This window comes from Podarcis erhardii (assembly GCF_964252035.2).
Source record: "Podarcis erhardii genome assembly, chromosome: 12".
Classification (NCBI taxonomy): domain Eukaryota; kingdom Metazoa; phylum Chordata; class Lepidosauria; order Squamata; family Lacertidae; genus Podarcis; species Podarcis erhardii.
In genome coordinates this window covers 2,694,958-2,714,852 of record NC_138513.1, presented here as the reverse complement: position 1 = coordinate 2,714,852, position 19,895 = coordinate 2,694,958, and the positions used below count along the sequence as shown (strand labels likewise).

The window sequence follows — 19,895 nt, the reverse complement described above, 5'->3', positions numbered from 1 at the left end:
CGGGAGGGAAGGGAACGTTCGGGAGGCGCTTCCGGGACGCGGAGCACGTGACCCTGCGGCCAACCATAGACTTACGAAAGGCAAAACAGAGGAGGGGGAAACGTGAAGAGAGATGCTGAACTCCGGGTAGACTCTGGCTTCGGAGGAGTACACGCGTCCTGGTTCGTTTTCAGACGTTCTTGGGGGGCGGGGGGAGGTTTTGGTAGCGGGGTGAAAGGGAGGAAAGGGGGCAGTTGGGGGTCAGAAGCGCCTGCCTCGCTTCGCACATCCCAGGCAGGTAGGAGCGAAGGGAACAGGGCTGCGATTCAGTCCTTGTTGTTGTTTGTTGTTGTTGTTTGTTGGTGTGTGTGTTTATTAATGGATTCCATCATCCAGTGTTTTTTAGGGAGGGAAACTTTAATCCATAAAAAAGACCCTTTCTTTCTCAACCCCAACCACTCCCCACAACAAGACAATCCAATTTAAGTCACGGTGGTGCCATTATTTACTTATTTAATGAAATTTATAGACCGCTTGATTGCGATGCTGCCGCCTTCTGCAATAACTGCAGTTTCCAGCTCAAAAGGCACCCTCCCAATGTCAGACTGTTGGCACTGTTATTGTTTTCCACTGGCCGGGTCACAAGAGTCAAACGCAATACTGAAAGCAGTTTGAAATGATTACAATCGCAGAACTAAGGTACCCGTGCCCGTATGCGCCAGTCGTGTCCGACTCTGGGGTTGTGCGCTCATCTCACTCAAGAGGCCGGGGGCCAGCGCTGTCTGAAGACACTTCCGGGTCACATGGCCAGTGTGACAAAGCTGCTCTGGCGAGCCAGCACCAGCACACGGAGACGCCGTTTACCTTCCCGCTATAAAGCGGTCCCTATTTATCTACTTGCACTTAGGGGTGCTTTTGAACTGCTAGGTGGGCAGGAGCTGGGACCAAAAGACGGAAGCACACCCCGCCGCGGGGATTCAAACCGCCGATAAATGCGATCGGCAAGTCCTAGGTGCTGAGGTTTTACCCACAGAAAGTGCTATTAGATAAGTAACTACAGAACTTTTAGAAGACACCCGAAGGTAGTGGACGTTTATTTCAATGTTTAAGGCTTTATTAAGATTTTATATATGTTGGAAGCCGCCCAGAATGGCTGGGGCAACCCAATCAGATATTAATAATAATAATAATAACGCGGGTGGCGCTGTGGGTTAAACCACAGAGCCTAGGAGTTGGCGATCGGAAGGTCAGCAGTTCGAATCCCCGCGACGGGTTGAGCTCCCATTGCTCGGTCCCTGCTCCTGCCAACCTAGCAGTTTGAAAGCACGTCAAAGTACAAGTAGATAAATAGGTACTGCTCCAGCAGGAAGGTAAACGGCGTTTCCGTGCGCTGCTCTGGTTCGCCAGAAGCGGCTTAGTCATGCTGGCCACAAGACCCGGAAGCTGGACGCCGGCTCCCTCGGCCAATAAAGCGAGATGAGCGCCGCAACCCCAGAGTCAGTCACGACTGCACCTAATGGTGAGGGGTCCCTTTACCTATACTATGTTGTTGTTGTTTAGTCGCTTAGTCGTGTCCGACTCTTCGTGACCCCCTGGACCAGAGCACGCCAGGCACTCCTGTCTTCCACTGCCTCCCGCAGTTTGGTCAAACTCATGCTGGTAGCTTCCAGAACACTGTCCAACCATCTCGTCCTCTATCGTCCCCTTCTCCTTGTGCCCTCCATATTTCCCAACATCAGGGTCTTTTCCAGGGAGTCTTCTCTTCTCATGAGGGGGCCAAAGAGTCTCAGCTTCAGGATCTGTCCTTCCAGTGAGCACTCAGGGCTGATTTCCTTCAGAATGGAGAGGTTTGATCTTCTTGCAGTCCATGGGACTCTCAAGAGTCTCCTCCAGCACCAGAGTTCAAAAACCTTTACTATAGAGTGCTTGATTGTGATGCTGCAGCATTCTGCAAGAACTGCAGCTTCCAGCTCAAAAGGCACACTCCCAATGTCACACTCGGTCCTGAAGATAGTGTTAAGTTGTGGGTTGACATAGCAGACGACACAGCGATTTCTCCAAGTAGCTCTTTATTTCGTAAGCTGGAATAGAACTGACTGCAAACAGCTCAGCCGGCCTGCTTTTATAGGCAGCCGGCTGTCAACATTGTAACAACAACAGCCCAGAGTTCCCGCCTAAAATAACTGACGCGGACCTGAGGGAAAACTATCTACAGACCTGATTGAAAACTATATACAGTATCCCCCTGCTGGCCCAGGGTGAAACTTCACTACATAACAGATAGGGTTGGAACTGCTGCCCCCAAATCACATTTGCTGGTGCCTGTCCAGGAAGATACCATGGTTAACGGCAAAAAAAGGCCAATGAGATAACAAGAAGCAGGAGCAAGGTCACACTCCGGGTCCCACACTCTGCAAAGGCCATGCATCAGGAAAACCAAAGCAGACTTAAGTTCTGTGGCCAGGTCTGAACAACAGATTGGAACTCAAGACTACACTTCCTCCATCGTCACCTCCTTCTGAGCAGTGGACTCTTCCACACTTGCCTCACGTTTGCTGAGTACATGCTGGCAGACACCCATGAGATCCTCCAGCCAATAGGCCTCCTTTGGTTTTGTAATGGTAGTAAGGGGTTACTTGTGCGTAAGCTGCCTTCAATTTGAGTTAGATTGCCTGGCCAACCATGCTTTGGCTGACAGCTCACACTCCGTGGCCGGTCAGTCGCTTGCAGAATCCGTCAGTGGGCGTTTCTTGAACCTTTTCCAGCATAAGAGCTGTTTGATGCCAAGTCTCCTCCTACTTTCCCTGCGCGGAACCCGTCTGCGCAAGTAAGGGGAAGGCAGAGGCGTGTCAGCGCTCTCCCCACTAGTCTCGGGTGAAGAGTCTCGGAGACCTCTCTCCGAATCCTCCATCTCCCTCCCTTCTCTGCTGGTGTTACGCTGAATTCCTTCCCCCCTGCTGGTCCCCTCTCCTGCATCCCTTTGGAGCCCTGCCTCCACCTCTAGCTCTGATGTCAGTTCCCTGACAGGTTTGGAGGTTTATTTTTCTTTCAGAAGGATGGGTGATGCTATATCCACAGAACTCCGCTTCATGGTTTTTCATGATCATGTATCGAAGGGAGTTGCCAAGGGTGTGGTCCTCATTGTGGAGCACAAATGTAAAACAGTTCTTATCTGTACCATCTGCCCATACCATCTGCAGCACCCATCCTCCTCGTCCCCCATCCTCTTCCCTGCCATGTTTGTTGTTGTTGTTTGTGCAAAGTTACTCAGCAAACAGCTAAACTGTTGGCATTGTTATTGCACCCTCGGTGCACGCTAAGGGTTTTCCACTGGGTGGGTCACAAAGAGTAAAGCGCAACACTGAAGGCAGTTTGAAATGATTACAATCACAGGACTAAGAAAGTGCAATTAGATAAGTAACTACAGAACCTTTAGAAGACACCCAAAGGCAGCCCTGTATAGGGAAGTTTTTTTTAATGTTTAAGGTTTTATTAAGATTTTATATATGTTGGAAGCCGCCCAGAATGGCTGGGGCAACCCAATCAGATATTAATAATAATAATAACGCGGGTGGCGCTGTGGGTTAAACCACTGAGCCTAGGACTTGCCAATCAGAAGGTTGGCGGTTCGAATCCCCGCGACGGGGTGAGCTCCCGTTGCTCGGTCCCTGCTCCTGCCAACCTAGCAGTTCGAAAGCACCTCAAAGTGCAAGTAGATAAATAGGTACCGCTCCAGTGGGAAGGTAAACGGCGTTTCCGTGCGCTGCTCTGGTTCACCAGAAGCGGCTTAGTCATGCTGGCCACATGACCCGGAAGCTGTACACCGGCTCCCTCGGCCAATAAAGCAAGATGAGCGCCGCAACCCCAGAGTCGTCCGCGACTGGACCTAATGGTCAGGGGTCCCTTTACCTATACCCCGCCCATCTAGCTGGGTTTCCCCAGCCACTCTGGGTGGCTCTCAACAGAAATAAAAGCACAATAGAACATCAAACATTGACAACTTCCCTAAACAGGGCTGCCTTCAGATGTCTTCTAAAAGTCAGATAGTTGTTTATTTCCTTGACATCTAATGGGACAGCGTTCCGCAGGGCGGGTGCCACCACTGAGAAGGCCCTCTGTCTGGTTCCCTGTAACTTGGCTTCTTGCAGGGAACCTCCAGAAGGCCCTTGGAGCTGGACCTCAATGTCTGGGCTGAATGATGGGGTGGAGACGCTCCCTCAGGTATATTGGGCCGAGGCTGTTTAGGGCTTGAAAGGTGGTTGTTGTTGTTGTTGTTGTTGTTGTTATTGAATAGGACGTCCCTATTTTCAACAGAGAAATGTTGAAAGGTATGAGGTCCAGCACCAAGGGCCTTCTGGCTGTTCTCTCGCTGCGAGAAGCCAAGTTACAGGGAACCAGGCAGAGGGCCTTCTCGGTAGTGGCACCCGCCCTGTGGAACGCCCTCCCACCAGATGTCAAAGAGAAAAACAACTACCAGACTTTTAGAAGACATCTGAAGGCAGCCCTCTTTAGGGAAGCTTTTAATATCTGATGAATTATTGTATTTTAGTATTTGTTGGAAGCCGCCCAGAGTGGCTGGGGAAACCCAGCCAGATGGGTGGGGTATAAATTGATGATGATGCTGATGCCAGACATATACTGAGCTAGGTAAACTGAGTAGACAGAACAAAATTTCCTAAGTACAGCAGGATGGCAAATCCTATAAATAAAGCAAAAGAGTTCCTGTCCTTGCATATAATTTTCTCGCCTTTTGTTCCAGGTCTGCGCAACTAGTTTTTGTGAAACATGCACAAGATTGGGTGTTAGGCCTCGTCCGTCTCAAGAATGGCGGTGCCCACGAGTGAATACTGTAAAGTGCTTGGGGATGCCCAGCTCCCGGGCGGAGCAGCGCCATACGGCAACTTCCCCGATTACTCTCGCTTCCACCCACCGGAGGGACGCATCCAGCTCTTGCCCAGTGCGTTGCTGAGCAAGCTGTTCCCTAACCCATGTGCAAAGCCCCTTTTGGGGCTGGATGTGGGGTGCAATTCGGGGGAGCTCAGTGTCGCGCTGTACAGGCACCTCCTGGGCCGCCAGGAGACCCAAGCCTGCCAGGAGCACCTGAATGAACTTCGCCTTCTCTGCTGCGACATTGACGCTGGGCTGATCGAGAGAGCCAGGCAACAGAACCCCTTCCCTGCCTCTGTTTCCTACGCCGTCCTCGACATCATGGACCCCGACGCAAGGGAGACGGTGTTGAGCTCCTACCTGGGCAACTTTGGCCGCTCCACGTTTGACATTGCCTTCTGTATGTCCGTGACCATGTGGATCCACCTCAATCATGGAGACTGTGGCCTGGTGACGTTCTTGTCTTATCTTGCGTCTAAAAGCACCTACTTGCTCCTCGAACCCCAGCCGTGGAAGTGCTACCGGTCAGCTGCCCGGCGCCTGCGGAAACTGGGCAGGCACGACTTTGACCACTTCCGATCCCTCGCCATCAACGGGGACGTGGCTGAGAGGATAACCCAGATCTTGACCACCGAATGTGCCATGGAACTGGTGTCTTGCTTTGGAAGCACCAGCTGGGACAGGAGCCTCTTGCTATTTAAATCAAAAGAGGCTAAGGATCTGGTGTGACCGAGGACAGCACCTGGCTGGAGAGAATAAGAGGGGAGTGTTCTGGGAAAGACTAATTGTTAGCTACAGTTCTGTGACTGCACTGAAAGTGGGGTAGAGAGGAGTCCAATTCATTTTGTTGTTTCTTTAAGTACTTTGTAAAAGGTTCCCATTCTTCTTTAAAGTCACAGTTGTCCTTGTCACGTAGTTTGTGCGTCAATTTCGCCAGTTCAATATAGTCTGTCAATTCCCCTCGCCACAGTTCTTTTGTCGGGATTTCTTCGTTCTTCCATCCTTGTGCTATTAAGACTCTTGCCACCTTTGTCGCATACATGAATACAGTGGTGCCCCGCAAGACGAATGTCTCGCAAGACGGAAAACTCGCTAGACGAAAGAGTTTTCCGTTTTGGAGGTGCTTCGCAAAACGAATTTCCTATGGACTTGCTTCGCAAGACGAAAATGTCTTGCAAGTTCCTGCGGGGTTTTTTCCCTCCCCCCCCCTTTTCTAAGCCGCTAAAAGCCGCTAAACCGCTAATAGCGCTAATCTGCTAAGCCATCAATGGGCTTGCTTCGCAAGACGAAAAAACCGCTAGACGAAGAGAATCGCGGAACGGATTCTTTTCGTCTTGCGAGGCACCACTGTATATTCTTCAATTTCCTTGGCAGGTCTTTTCCTACAATCCCTAACAAAAATGCGTCAGGTTTTTTTTACAAATGTTAATTGGAACATTTTCTTCAATTCATTGTATATCATTTCCCTTTTTAAAAAAATTTCACTATTGTTTTGAATAAACAAACACAAATTTATTATTGGTAACATATAGGCAGATAATTTAAGGATCTTTACAATTTTATAATATGCAGAGAATAACATGTGCTGAAAAACCAGAGAGAGGAGCGGAGGGAAGTCCGGGTGGTTTTTTCTTGGGAAGCGGGGAGGGAAAATTGGGGGGGGGGAAGGGGAATGAGGATGATATGTCTTTGATAAATGGTTATGCTGAAATTCTTAATCAAAATTATTCAAAAAAAAGAAAGTGGGGTAGAGAGGAGGGGTTCTCAAACCATCAACCGCCAGAGCCCACTGGAGAGGTATGAAAATTACGGAGGCCCACCAGTCGCGAAATGGCAGTGCAGGGACAAAGCCAGTAACAAAACAGTGGTCGGTGGACGCAGAGCCCATCCTAATCAGGTGATGTCATTTTCGTCATTGGATATCTAAACTCACACTAGAAAATTTTCAGATACAACAATGGTTTCCTTGTGGCAAGGATACAGCTTGAAGAAAGCTAAGCTATGAAACCCTAAAAACAGATATTGCTTCTGGTAGAATCATGACTCTGCCTCCCCATTTTAGGCCAAATTGATGGAGAGATTCTAGGCTGAGAGATTCTAAGTTTGATCTTATATGTTCTACACGCACATACATGCCCCTGACAGTATTTGTACTCATCTCCTATCATTTCTTCCCCCCTTCTCCTTTCACGCTTTAGCTTGCACTGTACTCCTCCACAAACTATTTCTATTACAGTCATACCTCGGATTACAGACGCTTCAAGTTGCACGTTTTCCGCGCTGAACCCGGAAGTACCAGAACGGGTTACTTCCGGGTTTCAGCGCTCGTGCATGCGCAGAAGCACTGAATTGCGCTATGCACAGAAGCGCTGAATCGCAACCCGCTGCGGGTTGGGAATGTGCCTCCCGCACGGATCATGTTCGCAACCCGAGCGTCCACTGTAATTCCTCATCAACTGCTTTTATATTAACTTCTTCCTCCTATACTAATTTTCTTATGTTCTTCCTTCCTAATTATTACTACAGTGGTGCCCCGCAAGACGAATGCCTTGCAAGACGGAAAACCCGCTAGACGAAAGGGTTTTCCGTTTTGGAGGCGCTTCGCAAAACGAATTTCCTATGGGCTTGCTTCGCAAGACGAAAATGTCTTGCGAGTTCCTGCGGTTTTTCCCCCCCTTTCCCTCCCTTTTTCTAAGCCGCTAAGCCGCTTATCCGCTAAGCCACTAAAAGCCGCTAATCCGCTAAGCCATCAATGGGCTTGCTTCGCAAGACGAAAAAACCGCTAGACGAAGAGACTCGCGGAACGGATTCTTTTCGTCTTGCGAGGCACCACTGTATTGTTGTTAAATTAACCTTTAATCTCTCTAATTTTCTCCAACACCTGCTCTGCCCCTGTAGAGGAAGGAAACCTCCCTTTTCTCCTTCATTGACTTTCTCTTTTCTTCCAACTACCTTGATTTAGCATCTGGGAATTTGGTGGTGCTGGCATCAGTCAACAGAAGACTGCAGCATGGCAAGGGTAAGCAGTGGGCAAGTACGGTGGTACTAGTCGTACTTTGAGAAACGTACTTTGAGTCATACAATTTGAGAAACACTGGGACAGTGGACAGAGAATTTAGAATCCTAAAAAATTTAAACGCTTTAAAAATTGCCAAGCTATCAGAGCTGGAAAAAGTGGCGTAGGTGTGCGTTGGCAATATTGATGCAGTCTCAAAAAGCTATAAAAAAAGGCTGAAGACAGGGTTTCCATTGGTTAATGCTCTTTTCCCTTTCTTATGATGAGCAGAAACAGTGTAAAATGTTTGCAAGTGTATTTTGCTTATTCAAGATGGGTTCCGTGATTCACCATTGCCACCAAATTTGATTAAAATTTATAAAATGCTAAATTGGTTTTGTTTTATTAAATTGCACGTAACGTATGAACACAGACAAGCACAACAAACATAAAAATATAATAAAAATATCAGAAATGACAGAGAGGCACATATTCATTCTCTTAATTTGGAAGACGCGAGACACATAACAATTTCCCTTATTGGCAGTGCCAAAGAGTTCTGGAGGTTAGCTGGACTGAAAAAAATTTAACCGTACAGTACAAATGTTCTGTTCTCCTAAACCTTTGGAAATCTTTATATTGTAGGTTATATTTTCCGTGGTCACCAAGTTCCATATTTCCATGGAAATATCTTGAGACTCTGCTGAGATTGGCCAAAGGGTGGTGGGGCTCCCTTTGTAGTTTTTCCACCCCCAGAAGAATGAGGAACGAAAGCTTGGGTAGCAGAGGGCTTTCTCTATGGCAGCCCCTAAATTGTGGAACTCCCCAGAGAAGTGTGCCTAGCATCATCCTTGTCCGGCACAATTCAAAGTATTGGTGCTGACCTTTCAAGCCCTAAACAGCCTCGGTCCAGTATACCTGAAGGAGCGTCTCCACTCCCATTGTTCTGCCCGGACACTGAGGTCCAGCTCCGAGGGCCTTCTGGCGGTTCTCTCATTGTGAGAAGCAAAGCTACAGGGAAGCAGGCACAGGGCCTTCTCGGTGGTGGCACCTGCCCTGTGGAACGCCCTCCCACCAGATGTCAAAGAGAAAAGCAAACAGACTTTATAAGACAACTGAAGGCAGCCCTGTTTAGGGAAGCTTTTAATGTTTAATAGGTTATTGTATTTTAATATTTTGTTGGAAGCCGCCCAGAGTGGCTGGGGAAACCTAGCCATATGGGCGGGGTATAAATAATAAATTATTATTATTATTATTATTATTATTATTATTATTATTATTATTATTATTATTATTATTGCCACATACTGGAGACACACCTTTGGACACTTCAGGTATTTGTGTCCATAGGAAGTAGGCAAAGGACAGGTAAAACAAAGCCCCACCTCCCATTCCATGTAAAAGTGGAGCTGTGTGTTCCATCTTTGATCACAAAGGGATAAGACCTCTGCAGACGACAGAAAGTAAGAAAAGTGATGGGAATGAAGTTGATGAGGTCAAGCTGGTAGAAACAAAAGCCTTGGGAAACAAAGTTTTCTTCAGTAGCCCATCATTTCCATCATTTTAATGATCGCTCTGTACTGCTTTTAATATTGTTGTACACATGGTATTTTGAAAGGGTGGTACAGAAATGCTGTTGTTGTTGTTGTTGTTGTTAAATAAAGCACTTGGTTCCCCCCCCAAAAAAAATAAATAAATAAACGAACATCCATTTTTGCTTCCCCTTCCTGTTGCATCTTATGACTAACTGTCTTGCACCCAGAGAGGCTAATCCAGTTAGGTCTGCAAAACTGCTCCTCTCTACTGGCTCAATATTATTATAAATTGCAAATTTGGGCAGCAGCTTCAGCACGGCCCTAGATTTCTTTCTCTCTGAGCCCCTCCACAATTCTATTTAATGCCGTGCCTATTGCAGAATTTTAGCTGAAGGGTGGTAGAGAAATTTAATAATAATAATTTTTTTTTAAAAAAAAAATTCACTTTCTTGCCATCTCCTTCCCGTTTTCCTTTCCTGTGGTGCATCTTTTAGATTGTAGGGGGAGAGGGCAGCGTATTATTATTTATTATCATTGCTTTTTCCTAAGGGGGATGGACTCAGGGGTACGCACACCCCTAAACATTTTGTGAATCTTAAGTTTGACCTCATTGAGGGGCAGTATTTCAATATGAGTAGGAAAATAAAGAGTATCCCAAACATTTTTTTTAGAAAAAAAGCAGAATATTATTATTATTATTACTACTATTGGTCAGGGGGCCGGATTTAGGTTTGATGCCCTTTATATGTCCAGCTGTCCTTTGTCAACAACAAATTGTCACTGTTTTTTTTGTGTTGAATATATGCTATATAGTAATTTATGGACCTAATAAGTATCTAAAGCCATTTGCAGATGAAGAATGTAGGCACCCTATATATAGAAAGGAGCAAACCAGTGATTTTTTTAAGGGAGCAGGCTAGCAAGCAGGGCCTATGACTTAGGGCCTACACAACACACAACGCTTTTTGTTAGGTTTTATTTTATTATCTTCTATTTTGGAGATTTGGGAGAAGAGACAACGGAAGAAGACTGGAAAAAATTTAAGGACTATTTACAAAAACATTATAAGTTGTATGAATGTTAAGAATCTGCATGATTTGGAAATTTTTGCTCCTGCAACTAGATTGGGAAAATAGAAAATTAAGCTATAAGCAAGAAAAAGGTGAAATTTAAAGTTCTTTTATGTATTATTCTAAGGCATAAATATTTGAAAAAAGGTACTTTAAATCTAGAAGTAAAATATTTTGAAAGATACAAATAAGACACGAAATAAGGTAATAATTTGCTGACATGTTTATTGCAAAGAACGCAGGGTGAGGGAGATGTGGGGAAGTCCAGTTAACAATGTAAAAATGCATTTTGAAAGTTGGATCGCTTTTATTTCTTCTGTAAATTGAAAATGTAATAAAAATTTTAATAAAAAAAAATAAAACTCCAAAAAAATAATAATAATTATCTTCTATTTTGGAAATGTACATCCAGTTTTTTGTTCCTTTAAATTTTGGGGGGCCCCCAAGAGAGTGGGGCCCTTAGCTATAGTTTGTTTAGCTTATAGGTAAATCCGGCCCTGGTGGCGGGAAACCGCTCCGAGCGAGGGAGCCGGTAAACGGCCAAGCGACGGTGCGGCGCCGAGGCCTCCTCCGTCCCCTCACACCGAGGCGACCGGGAGGGGCTCTCCAAACACACCCACACCCGCCCGTCCCGCCGTGTGTGGTGTTTATTGTGTGTTTTGTGCATATTGTGCGACGTGGGGGACGGGACGGGACACACACAGCCCCCTTTCTCCACGCCCCTCGAGCCTTTTCGCGGGCCGGCCTTCTTCCTCCGCCGCTTCGGGCCTTCCTTCGGGAAGCGCCCGGTCGGCGGCCCCCGAGGGCCCCCCTCCAGACTCCCGGCAACGCGTCGCCTCAAGAGGCGGCGGCGCCGCCGCCGCGTTCCTCTCCCTCGGCCGGGTTTCCTCCCTCGCCTGAGGGAAACGGGCCCACCAATGGCGCCCCTCAGAGCAGCCGGCGAGAGGCTGAAGGAAGGGGGAACGTTAAAACGGGACGGAGCGAGATTCCCTTTTCCCTTGTTCTTTCTCCCTCGGCCGTGTTTCCCGCCCGCGCTTCTCCTCCAGCGGGCGCCTGAGGGAAACGGGCCTATCAATGGCGCCCCTCAGAAGGAAGGGGGAACGAGAAAGCGGGACGGAGCGAGATTCCCTTTTCCCTTGGCCGGGTTTCCCACCCGCGCTTCTCCTTCTCCTCAGCGGGCGCCTGAGGGAAACGGGCCCAGGAATGGCGCCCCTCAGGCAGCCGCCCCTCAGAAGGAAGGGGGAACGATAAAGCGGGACGGAGCGAGAGTCCCTTTTCCCTTCTCCCTCGGCCGTGTTTCCCGCCCGCGCTTCTCCTTCTCCTCATCGGGCGCCTGAGGGAAACGGGCCCAGGAATGGCGCCCCTCAGAAGGAAGGGAGAACGATAAAGCGGGACGGAGCGCGAGTCCCTTTCCCTTCTCCCTCGGCCGTGTTTCCCGCCCGCGCTTCTCCTTCTTCATCGGGCGCCTGAGGGAAACGGGCCCACCAATGGCGCCCCTCAGAGCAGCCGGCGAGAGGCGAAAGGGGAACGTTAAAACGGGACGGAGCGAGATTCCCTTTTCCCTTGTTCTTTCTCCCTTGGCCGTGTTTCCCGCCCGCGCTTCTCCTTCTCCTCGGCGGGCGCCTGAGGGAAACGGGCCCAGGAATGGCGCCCCTCAGAGCAGCCGCCCCTCAGAAGGAAGGGGGAACGATAAAGCGGGACGGAGCGAGAGTCCCTTTTCCTTCTCCTCGGCCGTGTTTCCCGCCCGCGCTTCTCCTTCTCCTCGGCGGGTGCCTGAGGGAAACGGGCCCAGGAATGGCGCCCCTCAGAGCAGCCGCCCCTCAGAAGGAAGGGAGAACGATAAAGCGGGACGGAGCGAGAGTCCCTTTTCCCTTCTCCCTCGGCCGTGTTTCCCGCCCGCGCTTCTCCTTCTCCTCGGCGGGTGCCTGAGGGAAACGGGCCCACCAATGGCGCCCCTCAGAGCAGCCGGCGAGAGGCTGAAGGGAGGCGGAACGATAAAGCGGGACGGAGCGAGATTCCCTTTTCCCTCCTCCTCCTCCTCCGTGGGCTGGAGTTCGGGGGCGAAGGAGGGAAAAGAGTCGGGAATGTCTTTTTAAAAAGAGGAAAATAAAAGCGGCGGCGGCAGCGTTGGCGCCCCGGTGGCGCGTAGCCGAGGCTGAGCCCTTGATAAAGCGTTTCGGGAGGAGTTGATGTCAGGGCTCCAGTGGCGCAATCGGTTAGCGCGCGGTACTTATACAGCAGTACTAGAGCAGAGCGATGCCGAGGTTGTGAGTTCGAGCCTCACCTGGAGCACATGTCTTTTGGGGCCGCTCAGCTTTTGGGCGCGCCTGGCGTGGCGGGGAAAAGGGGGCATCGGTGGGGGAATCGGCGGAGCCGCCGCCCCCGCCGCCCGCTCAGGAAACGTCGCGGGGCAGGAGATTTCCGTGCAAGGGGAGGAAATAAAGGAGAATAAAAGGGGAGAATTGCACGACCCCATTGCATTGCAAACGAGAGGCGATCTGCACGCCTTTGCATCAAAGGACACAAATAGGCTTGGAAATTGCTTATGTGTGAGTGCCTGGAGGCGGCTGGAGGAGGGATGGCGGCGAACAGATTGAGGTTGAATCCTGACAAGGCAGAAGTACTGTTTTGGGGGACAGGAGCGGGCAGGTGTGGGGGACTCCCTGGCCCTGAATGGAGCAACTGAAAGGACCAGGGGCGCAGCTTGGGAGTCATTCTGGACTCACAGCTGTCCATGGAGGCGCAGGTCAAGTCTATGTCCAGGGCAGCTGTCTCCCAGCTCCATCTGGTACGCAGGATGAGACCCTCCCTGCCCGCGGACTGCCTCGCCAGAGTGGTGCATGCTCTGGTTATCTCCCACTTGGACTACTGCAATGTGCTCTACGTGGGGCTGCCTTTGAAGGTGACCCAGAAACTGCAATTACAGTGGTGCCTCGCAAGACGAAATTAATTCGTTCCGCAAGTTTTTCCTTCTTGCAAGTTTTTCGTCTTGCGAAGCACGGTTTCCCATAGGAATGCATTGAAAATCAATCAATGCGTTCCTATGGAGACCGTCCGGGGACAGAGGGGAAGCGCCGCGCGCCTTCCCCTCTGTCCCCGGACCTGTTTAAAGCAAGGGGCGGCGGGGAGAAGATTGCTTCTCCCCGTTGCCTGCCCCGCAATCTCCGGGGACAGAGGGGAAGGCAATCTTCTCCCCATCGCCCCTTGCTTCAAAAGAGGTCCGGGGACAGCGGGGAAGATGCGCTGCGCTTCCCCGCTATCCCTGGAGCTTGCGGGGCAAGCTTCGTTTTGCAAAGCAAGCCCATAGGGAGATGCGTCTTGCGAAGCGGCTAAGAAAACGAAAAACTCCTTCGTCTAGCGAGTTTTTCGTCTTCTGAGGCGTTTGTCTTGCGGGGCACCACTGTAATCCAGAATGCGGCAGCTAGACTGGTGACTGGTGACTGAGAGATCTGCATTGGCTCCCAGTACGTTTCCGAGCACAATTCAAAGTGTTGGTGCTGACCTTTAAAGCCCTAAACGGCCTCGGTCCAGTATACCTGAAGGAGCATCTCAACCCCCATCGTTCAGCTCGGACACTGAGGTCCAGCTCTGAGGGCCTTCTGGCAGTTCCCTCCCTGCGAGAAGTGAGGCTACAGGGAACCAGGCAGAGGGCCTTCTCGGTAGTGGCGCCCGCCCTGTGGAAAGCCCTCCCATCAGATGTGAAGGAAATAAGCAGCTATCTCTCTTTAAAAGACATCTGAAGGCAGCCCTGTTTAGGGAAGCTTTTAATATTTAATGCTGTAATGTTTTTAACACTCGATTGGAAGCTGCCCAGAGTGGCTGGGGAGACTCAGCCAGATGGGCGGGGTATAAATATTATTATTATTATTATTATTATTATTATTATTATTATTATTATAGTTGGGTGTTTTAATCTCGAAACAAGAGACAGGGCAAGGCAGGTTTTTTATTATTTATTTCTAAGTGCTTTCTGCTGAGCTGGTAAGAACATCCCCTCGTTTTCCTCATTTATCAGCTTGCAGACTGGTCAGGAAAGGGGTAGTAAAATGAATAAGCGAACCCCCAGGTTGCTGTTCATAGCTGTCAACTTTCAGATTTGAAAATAAGGGATCAGCAGCCTCACCTGTCCCCGGGGACAGTCTATGGGATATCTAACAATCCGGGATAGCAGTGAGAAACGGCGCTGGAATAAGGGAATTTTCCGCGAAAAAAGGGAAGGTTGACAGCTATGTTACTGGTGCATTGTGTAGAAAGAGACATGTGAATTTTGCTTCTGATATATGTACTTTATTTATTATTATTAATAATTAAATTTCTATAGCGCCCTTCATCTTCTTCTTTGGCAATTCCTCATAGCCAAGTAAGATTGTCTTCCATAAACACAGTTTTAACAATGAGTCCGTAAGTGACTGGAGGCCAATTCTGGATCCACACATCCTTCCACAGTGGGGACATTGGTTTCCAGGCTGGAGCTGATCATGGTGTGGATTTGCCAAGCGTGCCTTCCTCCTAGCATGTTTCTCCCTTGCATCCTGAGTTTGAGTGTCTTCAAAGCCCATGACACCTTTGGGAAAGGCTGTTCTCCAACTGGAGTTCTTGCAGGCCAGTGTTTCCCAGTTTTCAAACTGGAGTTCTTGCAGGCCAGTGTTTCCCAGTTTTCAGTGTTTATACTACATTTTTTAAAGACTTGCCTTGAGACTAGTCTCTAAACCTCTTTTGTTGACCACCAGCATTACGCTTTCCATTTTTAAGTTCAGAATAGTTGCTTTGGAAGACGATCATCCGGCATCCGCACAACATGACCAGTCCAACAAAGTTGATGTTGAAGAATCATTGCTTCGCCACTAGTGATCTTTGCTACTTTCAGTAGTTTTTGGAGCTGAGGTGTTATTATTCCCCCCCCCCTTTATTTTACTCTGATTTCCCATATAATGAACTTCATGGCACAAAATATTGGTTTTCAAAAAGACCTTTATTTAAAAAAAAACAAAAATTAGAAAGGCATTTATTTAGAAAACTGAAGCTGGCTTAAATCCTGTGTTTAGGCAACTGTCCCTGGAAAACATTACATTCCCTCTGAATTCACACCCCTTATCTACAGCCACCAATAAGTGGTGGGGTGACTAAAGCAGTTGTGATTTTTTTTTTCTTCGCAGCTGCGTAAGCGAGATGAGCCCAAGAGCCCAGAGGGCGCAAATGTTGGCAACTCATTTCTGTGTCCCCGGATGGTCCTGCCTGCCCCCAAACTACCAGGGCTGCTCCCCCCAGAAACTGCCTCTTTCCCTTCATTCGCCATGTCTGTTTATGACATCACAGGAAGTTGGTAGATGTCTGACATCACAGGGAGTCCATAGCCAATGGTCACAGCTGGGGAAACATCTGCACAGCCCTCGCTGGCCTCAAAATGGTGGAGCACCTCAGCAGTTATTAAAAATGAGGTGACCCCCACCCATTGTGAGGCCTGGGAGGGCTGTGCAGATGTTTCCCCAGCTGTGGCCATTGGCTACCAGTTCCCTGTGATGTCACAGGGAGTGACATCACTACTTAGAAATTCCTGTGACATCACTACTTAGAAATTCCCCTTATAATAAAAACATGGCACAAAACAGGGATTTCTTTTCAGAAAACGTTTATTTTGTAAAAAATGAGAAAGCCGTTTATTTAGAAAACAGGAGCTGTCTGGCTTAAGTCCTGCGGTTCTCTTCATGACTTTCACGGCTGGTCTCAGAGGAAACTTTGCCGGCTCCGGCCATCCCTGAAAGGCAAAGGCAAACAGATGAGTGGGGTGGCCACCATCCGACAGAGTCAACCCAGACTCCCCTGGCTTCCGCCTGCCAACTTCACCCCTGGCAGGCCTGCGCAATGGGCAGGCTTCCGGAGATGAAGGAAAACCAGTTTTTGTTCACAGATAGCAGCCAGCTTCATCAGCCTTGCGGCCTCCGCTGGCGTCTATTTGTGAAGTCCGCTGGCTCCAGTTGAGCACCTCCATGGCTGTGCCGGGCTTCTTCCCTCCTCGCTTGGGCCATCCGTTTAATGTCAAGAGGCCTAGGCCTTTTGTCATTAAATGGATGGACCAAAGACACGGGTGAATGCCAGCCAGGTCCACAAATAGCAGCCAGCTTCATCAGCCTTGCGGCCTCCCTTGGCGTCTATTTGTGAACACTGGCTTCACCTAGACGCCTCCACGAGCTGCCGAATGGGCAACTTTCCCTCCTCACTACCAGCTGGTCCACACTTGCAAATATCAGCCAGCTTCAGCTTAGGGCGTCCACTGACATCATTTAAATGCAATGCAAATCACAACTGGTTTCCGCCTAGGGGCATTCACCCGCTGCCCTAGCGGCAGCTTCCCTCCTCGGTTTGGCAGCCTATTAATAAACAAACTAGGCTTCCAAACCACAGTTTGCACCCATTTCGACAGGCGTAGCCTCGCGGCATCCGCTAGCCTGAATGCAAACTCTTCCGGCATCCATCCACCACCAACAGCCTGGCCAGGTCCATCGCCAGACAAAAGCCAGCTTCAGAGCTGAATATCGGCTGCCTTCAGGTAGCGATCCCACTAGCAAGTCAACTGGAACTTGCCTTCTCCTTGCTCCACAGCATCCCAATGCCAGGCGATCGCCTCCTTCCGCTTGCTAGCTTGCCACCACCATCTGGTCTTGGGGGAAACTTTGCCAGCATTGGATGTCCCTGAAAGGCAAAGGCAAACACGTTGATGGGATGGCGACTATCCAGCGTCCACCCAGACTCTTCCACAGGCTTTGGTCTTGACAACTTCATCCCTGACTGGCCTGCCCCGTCAAGGCAGGTTGCAGAAGTGGAGGGCCACCAGTTTGAAGCGGTAGATCCACAAGTGGACTACACTGGTTTCCCTGGTTTCCACCTCTAGGGCTGTGCCGGGTAGTTTCCCTCCTCGCTTTGGCCGTCGACGTAAGGTCAAGAGCTCTACGAATGTCAGCAAGCTGACATTCTCAAAAGGTAGGTCTGTTGACCTTAGGTTGAGGGCCAAAGACAAAGGTGAGTGTCACCAGATAGCGTTCACAAATGGATCGGCCAGCTTCACGGGCCTCTCGGCCTCCACTGACATCCCCAAATGTGAACCTGGCTTCACCTAGGCGCCACCACTAGAAGCCGATGGGCAACTTTCCCTCACCACAGAATTCGCCTAGGGACACTCACCCGCCGCCAAATGGGCAGCTTCCCTCCTCGGCTTGTCCGCCTGTTAATAAACAAACTAGGCTTCCAAACCCGTTTGCATCCCCTCGGCCAGTCTTGTAGCCTTGCGGCATCAACCAGGCACTGAATGCAAACCTTCCGGCAATCCATCCACCACCAACAGCCGCGCCAGGTCCATTGCCAGACCTCCCCCTGCTTCAGAGCTGAATTTCATCCACCTTCAAGTGCGATCCCACCAGCAAGTAAACCTCAACTTGCCTTCTCCTTGCTCCACAGCATCCCAGCGCCGGGCGATCGCCTCCTTTCTCCGGCCAGCTTGCCGCCACAGGGCAGGAGACCACCCGAGCTGAGTGCCTCCACTGAGGCAACTGCCTCGGCCTTTGACTTGGCCAACATTTATACTCTCTCGGCTGCCCAATATTTTTGTGACATCACAATGGCAGCATCTGGGGAGGCATCCCCATCACCCCTCAGACCTCACAATGAGGGGCGCAGCTCAGCTGCTATTGGCTCCTTAGCTTTTGACCAAGGAGATATATAACACCCCCCTCCCCAATTTGTGCCAGTATCTGTGAAGGCCACACCGGAAACCCGGGGGGGCAGGAGGGGGCATTTTTCATCCCAGTGGTTGCATTTCCCTCCACGCAACACTGGTCAAACACACAAACAAACAGAACAATGAATGAGTCTCATCTATGCACAGGAATCTTTTCAAGGAGTGACATGCAGGGAGAAAGTTATCATCTCAGGAAAAAAAAGCACCTTTTCATCAATCAATCATTTATTGTATTTGACTAGAAGCCATTAAAGGTGAGGAGGCGGGCAATGCTCCCAGGTTGCTCTTGTTGTAACCCAAAGGGCTGGGACCTGCCTCCTTCGCACCCAGCTCCCTCTGGCCACCTGCACGACACCCACCTTCCAAAGAAGAGATTTGCAGAGTCCATTTCGGGAGAAGCAACTGTTAATGGAGAAATCCGAGGGCTCCCTTGGACAAAAAACCAAGGACACCAGCCAGGAATACTGGAGCAAAACAGCAGCCAGTAGGCTTGGTCTTTATTGAAGATGGTCGCGACAGGACTCCCACCTGCCACCAGGTGGAACAAGATGGAAGCCCCGAACAAAAGAGCCCCCAAACTTTTATTAGCTGCTAAATCCCAGTTGCTGGAAACCACAAGGCTCTTGTGCTTGTGCCCAGGGGCATCTGGTTGGCCACTGGTGAGTTCAGGATGCTGGACTAGATGGACCACTGGCCTACTCTAGCAGGCTTTTCTGGTGTTCACAAAGAATGAGCAAGATAATAATAATAATAATAATAATAATAATAATAATAATAATTAATAATTAATAATAATAATTTATTTGTACGCCGCCAATCTGGCTGGGTTTCCCCAGCCACTCTGGGCGGCTTCCAACCAAATACTAAAATACAGTAATACATCAAACATTAAAAGCTTCCCTGAACAGAGCTGCCTTCATATGTATTCTAAAAGTCTGGTAGTTGTTCTTCTCTTTGACATCTGGTGGGAGGGTGTTCCACAGGGCAGGCGCCACCACTGAGAAGGCCCCCTGTCTGGTTCCCTGTAACCTCACTTCTCACGGTGAGGGAACCGCCAGAAGGCCCTCGGAGCTGGACCTCAGTGTCTGGGTAGAACGATGGGGTGGAGACGCTCCTTCAGATATACTGGACTGAGGCCATTTAGGGCTTTTACCTTTGCCATTTACCTTGTCCAGCCCACATTTTAACCAGCGTCTCTATAAGAATATCATGAGGAACTTATTGAAATCAAGGTAAACTATGTCCACAGTGTTCCCCTGATCCACTTCTAGGTTGCCGTGGAGCGCAACTCGAACGCGCTCATCCCGAAGGACATTCAACCAGAGGTATGACTGTAGCTGTTTATCTCTTTGACATCTGGTGAGAGGGCGTTCCACGGGGCGGGTGCCACTACTGAGAAGGCCCTCTGCCTGGTTCCCTGTAGCTTCGCTTCTCGTAATGAGGGAACCGCCAGAAGGCCCTCGGAGCTGGACCTCAGTGTCTGGGCTGAACGAAGGGGGTGGAGATGCTCCTTCAGGTATACTGGACCGAGGCCGTTTAGGGCTTTAAAGGTCAACACCAACACTTTGAATTGTGCTCGGAAACATACTGTTTGCCATGAAGATGTGCCATGAAGCCATGCTATGCACTAACCAGAGCTAGCCAGCCTCACTGGTTCCATGATGCCAGTCTTGCAATGTAAGAACAGCTGCCTTGGA

The 19,895-nt window shown here is 49.5% G+C and overlaps 1 protein-coding gene, 1 long non-coding RNA gene and 1 pseudogene across 4 annotated transcripts; 1 reads left to right on the top strand and 2 right to left on the bottom strand.

Moving 5' to 3' along the window:
• The first annotated feature begins 27 nt into the window (after positions 1-27).
• Positions 28-6,055, top strand: BCDIN3D (BCDIN3 domain containing RNA methyltransferase). 2 transcript variants are annotated; one of them, XM_081834555.1, is made up of 2 exons: positions 28-161; positions 4,739-6,054. In XM_081834555.1, the coding sequence occupies exon 2, from the start codon at positions 4,804-4,806 to the stop codon at positions 5,593-5,595; it is 792 nt and encodes a 263-aa protein (XP_081690681.1). In that variant the 5' UTR covers positions 28-161; positions 4,739-4,803; the 3' UTR covers positions 5,596-6,054. The 2 variants fall into 2 exon arrangements, with proteins under 2 accessions (XP_081690681.1, XP_081690682.1); XM_081834556.1 differs by lacking the exon at positions 28-161 and adding an exon at positions 205-277 and having other exon boundaries at positions 4,739-6,055.
• LOC309352937 (DNA-directed RNA polymerases I and III subunit RPAC2 pseudogene) lies at positions 2,264-3,185 on the bottom strand (annotated as a pseudogene). The gene is made up of 2 exons: positions 3,006-3,185; positions 2,264-2,584 (listed from the first exon to the last, which is right to left on the bottom strand). The product of its transcript is annotated as a DNA-directed RNA polymerases I and III subunit RPAC2 pseudogene (transcript).
• Positions 6,056-16,078: 10,023 nt separating the features above from the next.
• Positions 16,079-18,448, bottom strand: LOC309326193. Its single transcript, XR_014150223.1, has 2 exons — positions 17,049-18,448; positions 16,079-16,221 (listed from the first exon to the last, which is right to left on the bottom strand). It is a non-coding gene; the product is annotated as an uncharacterized lncRNA (long non-coding RNA).
• Between the last annotated feature and the right edge of the window lie 1,447 nt (positions 18,449-19,895).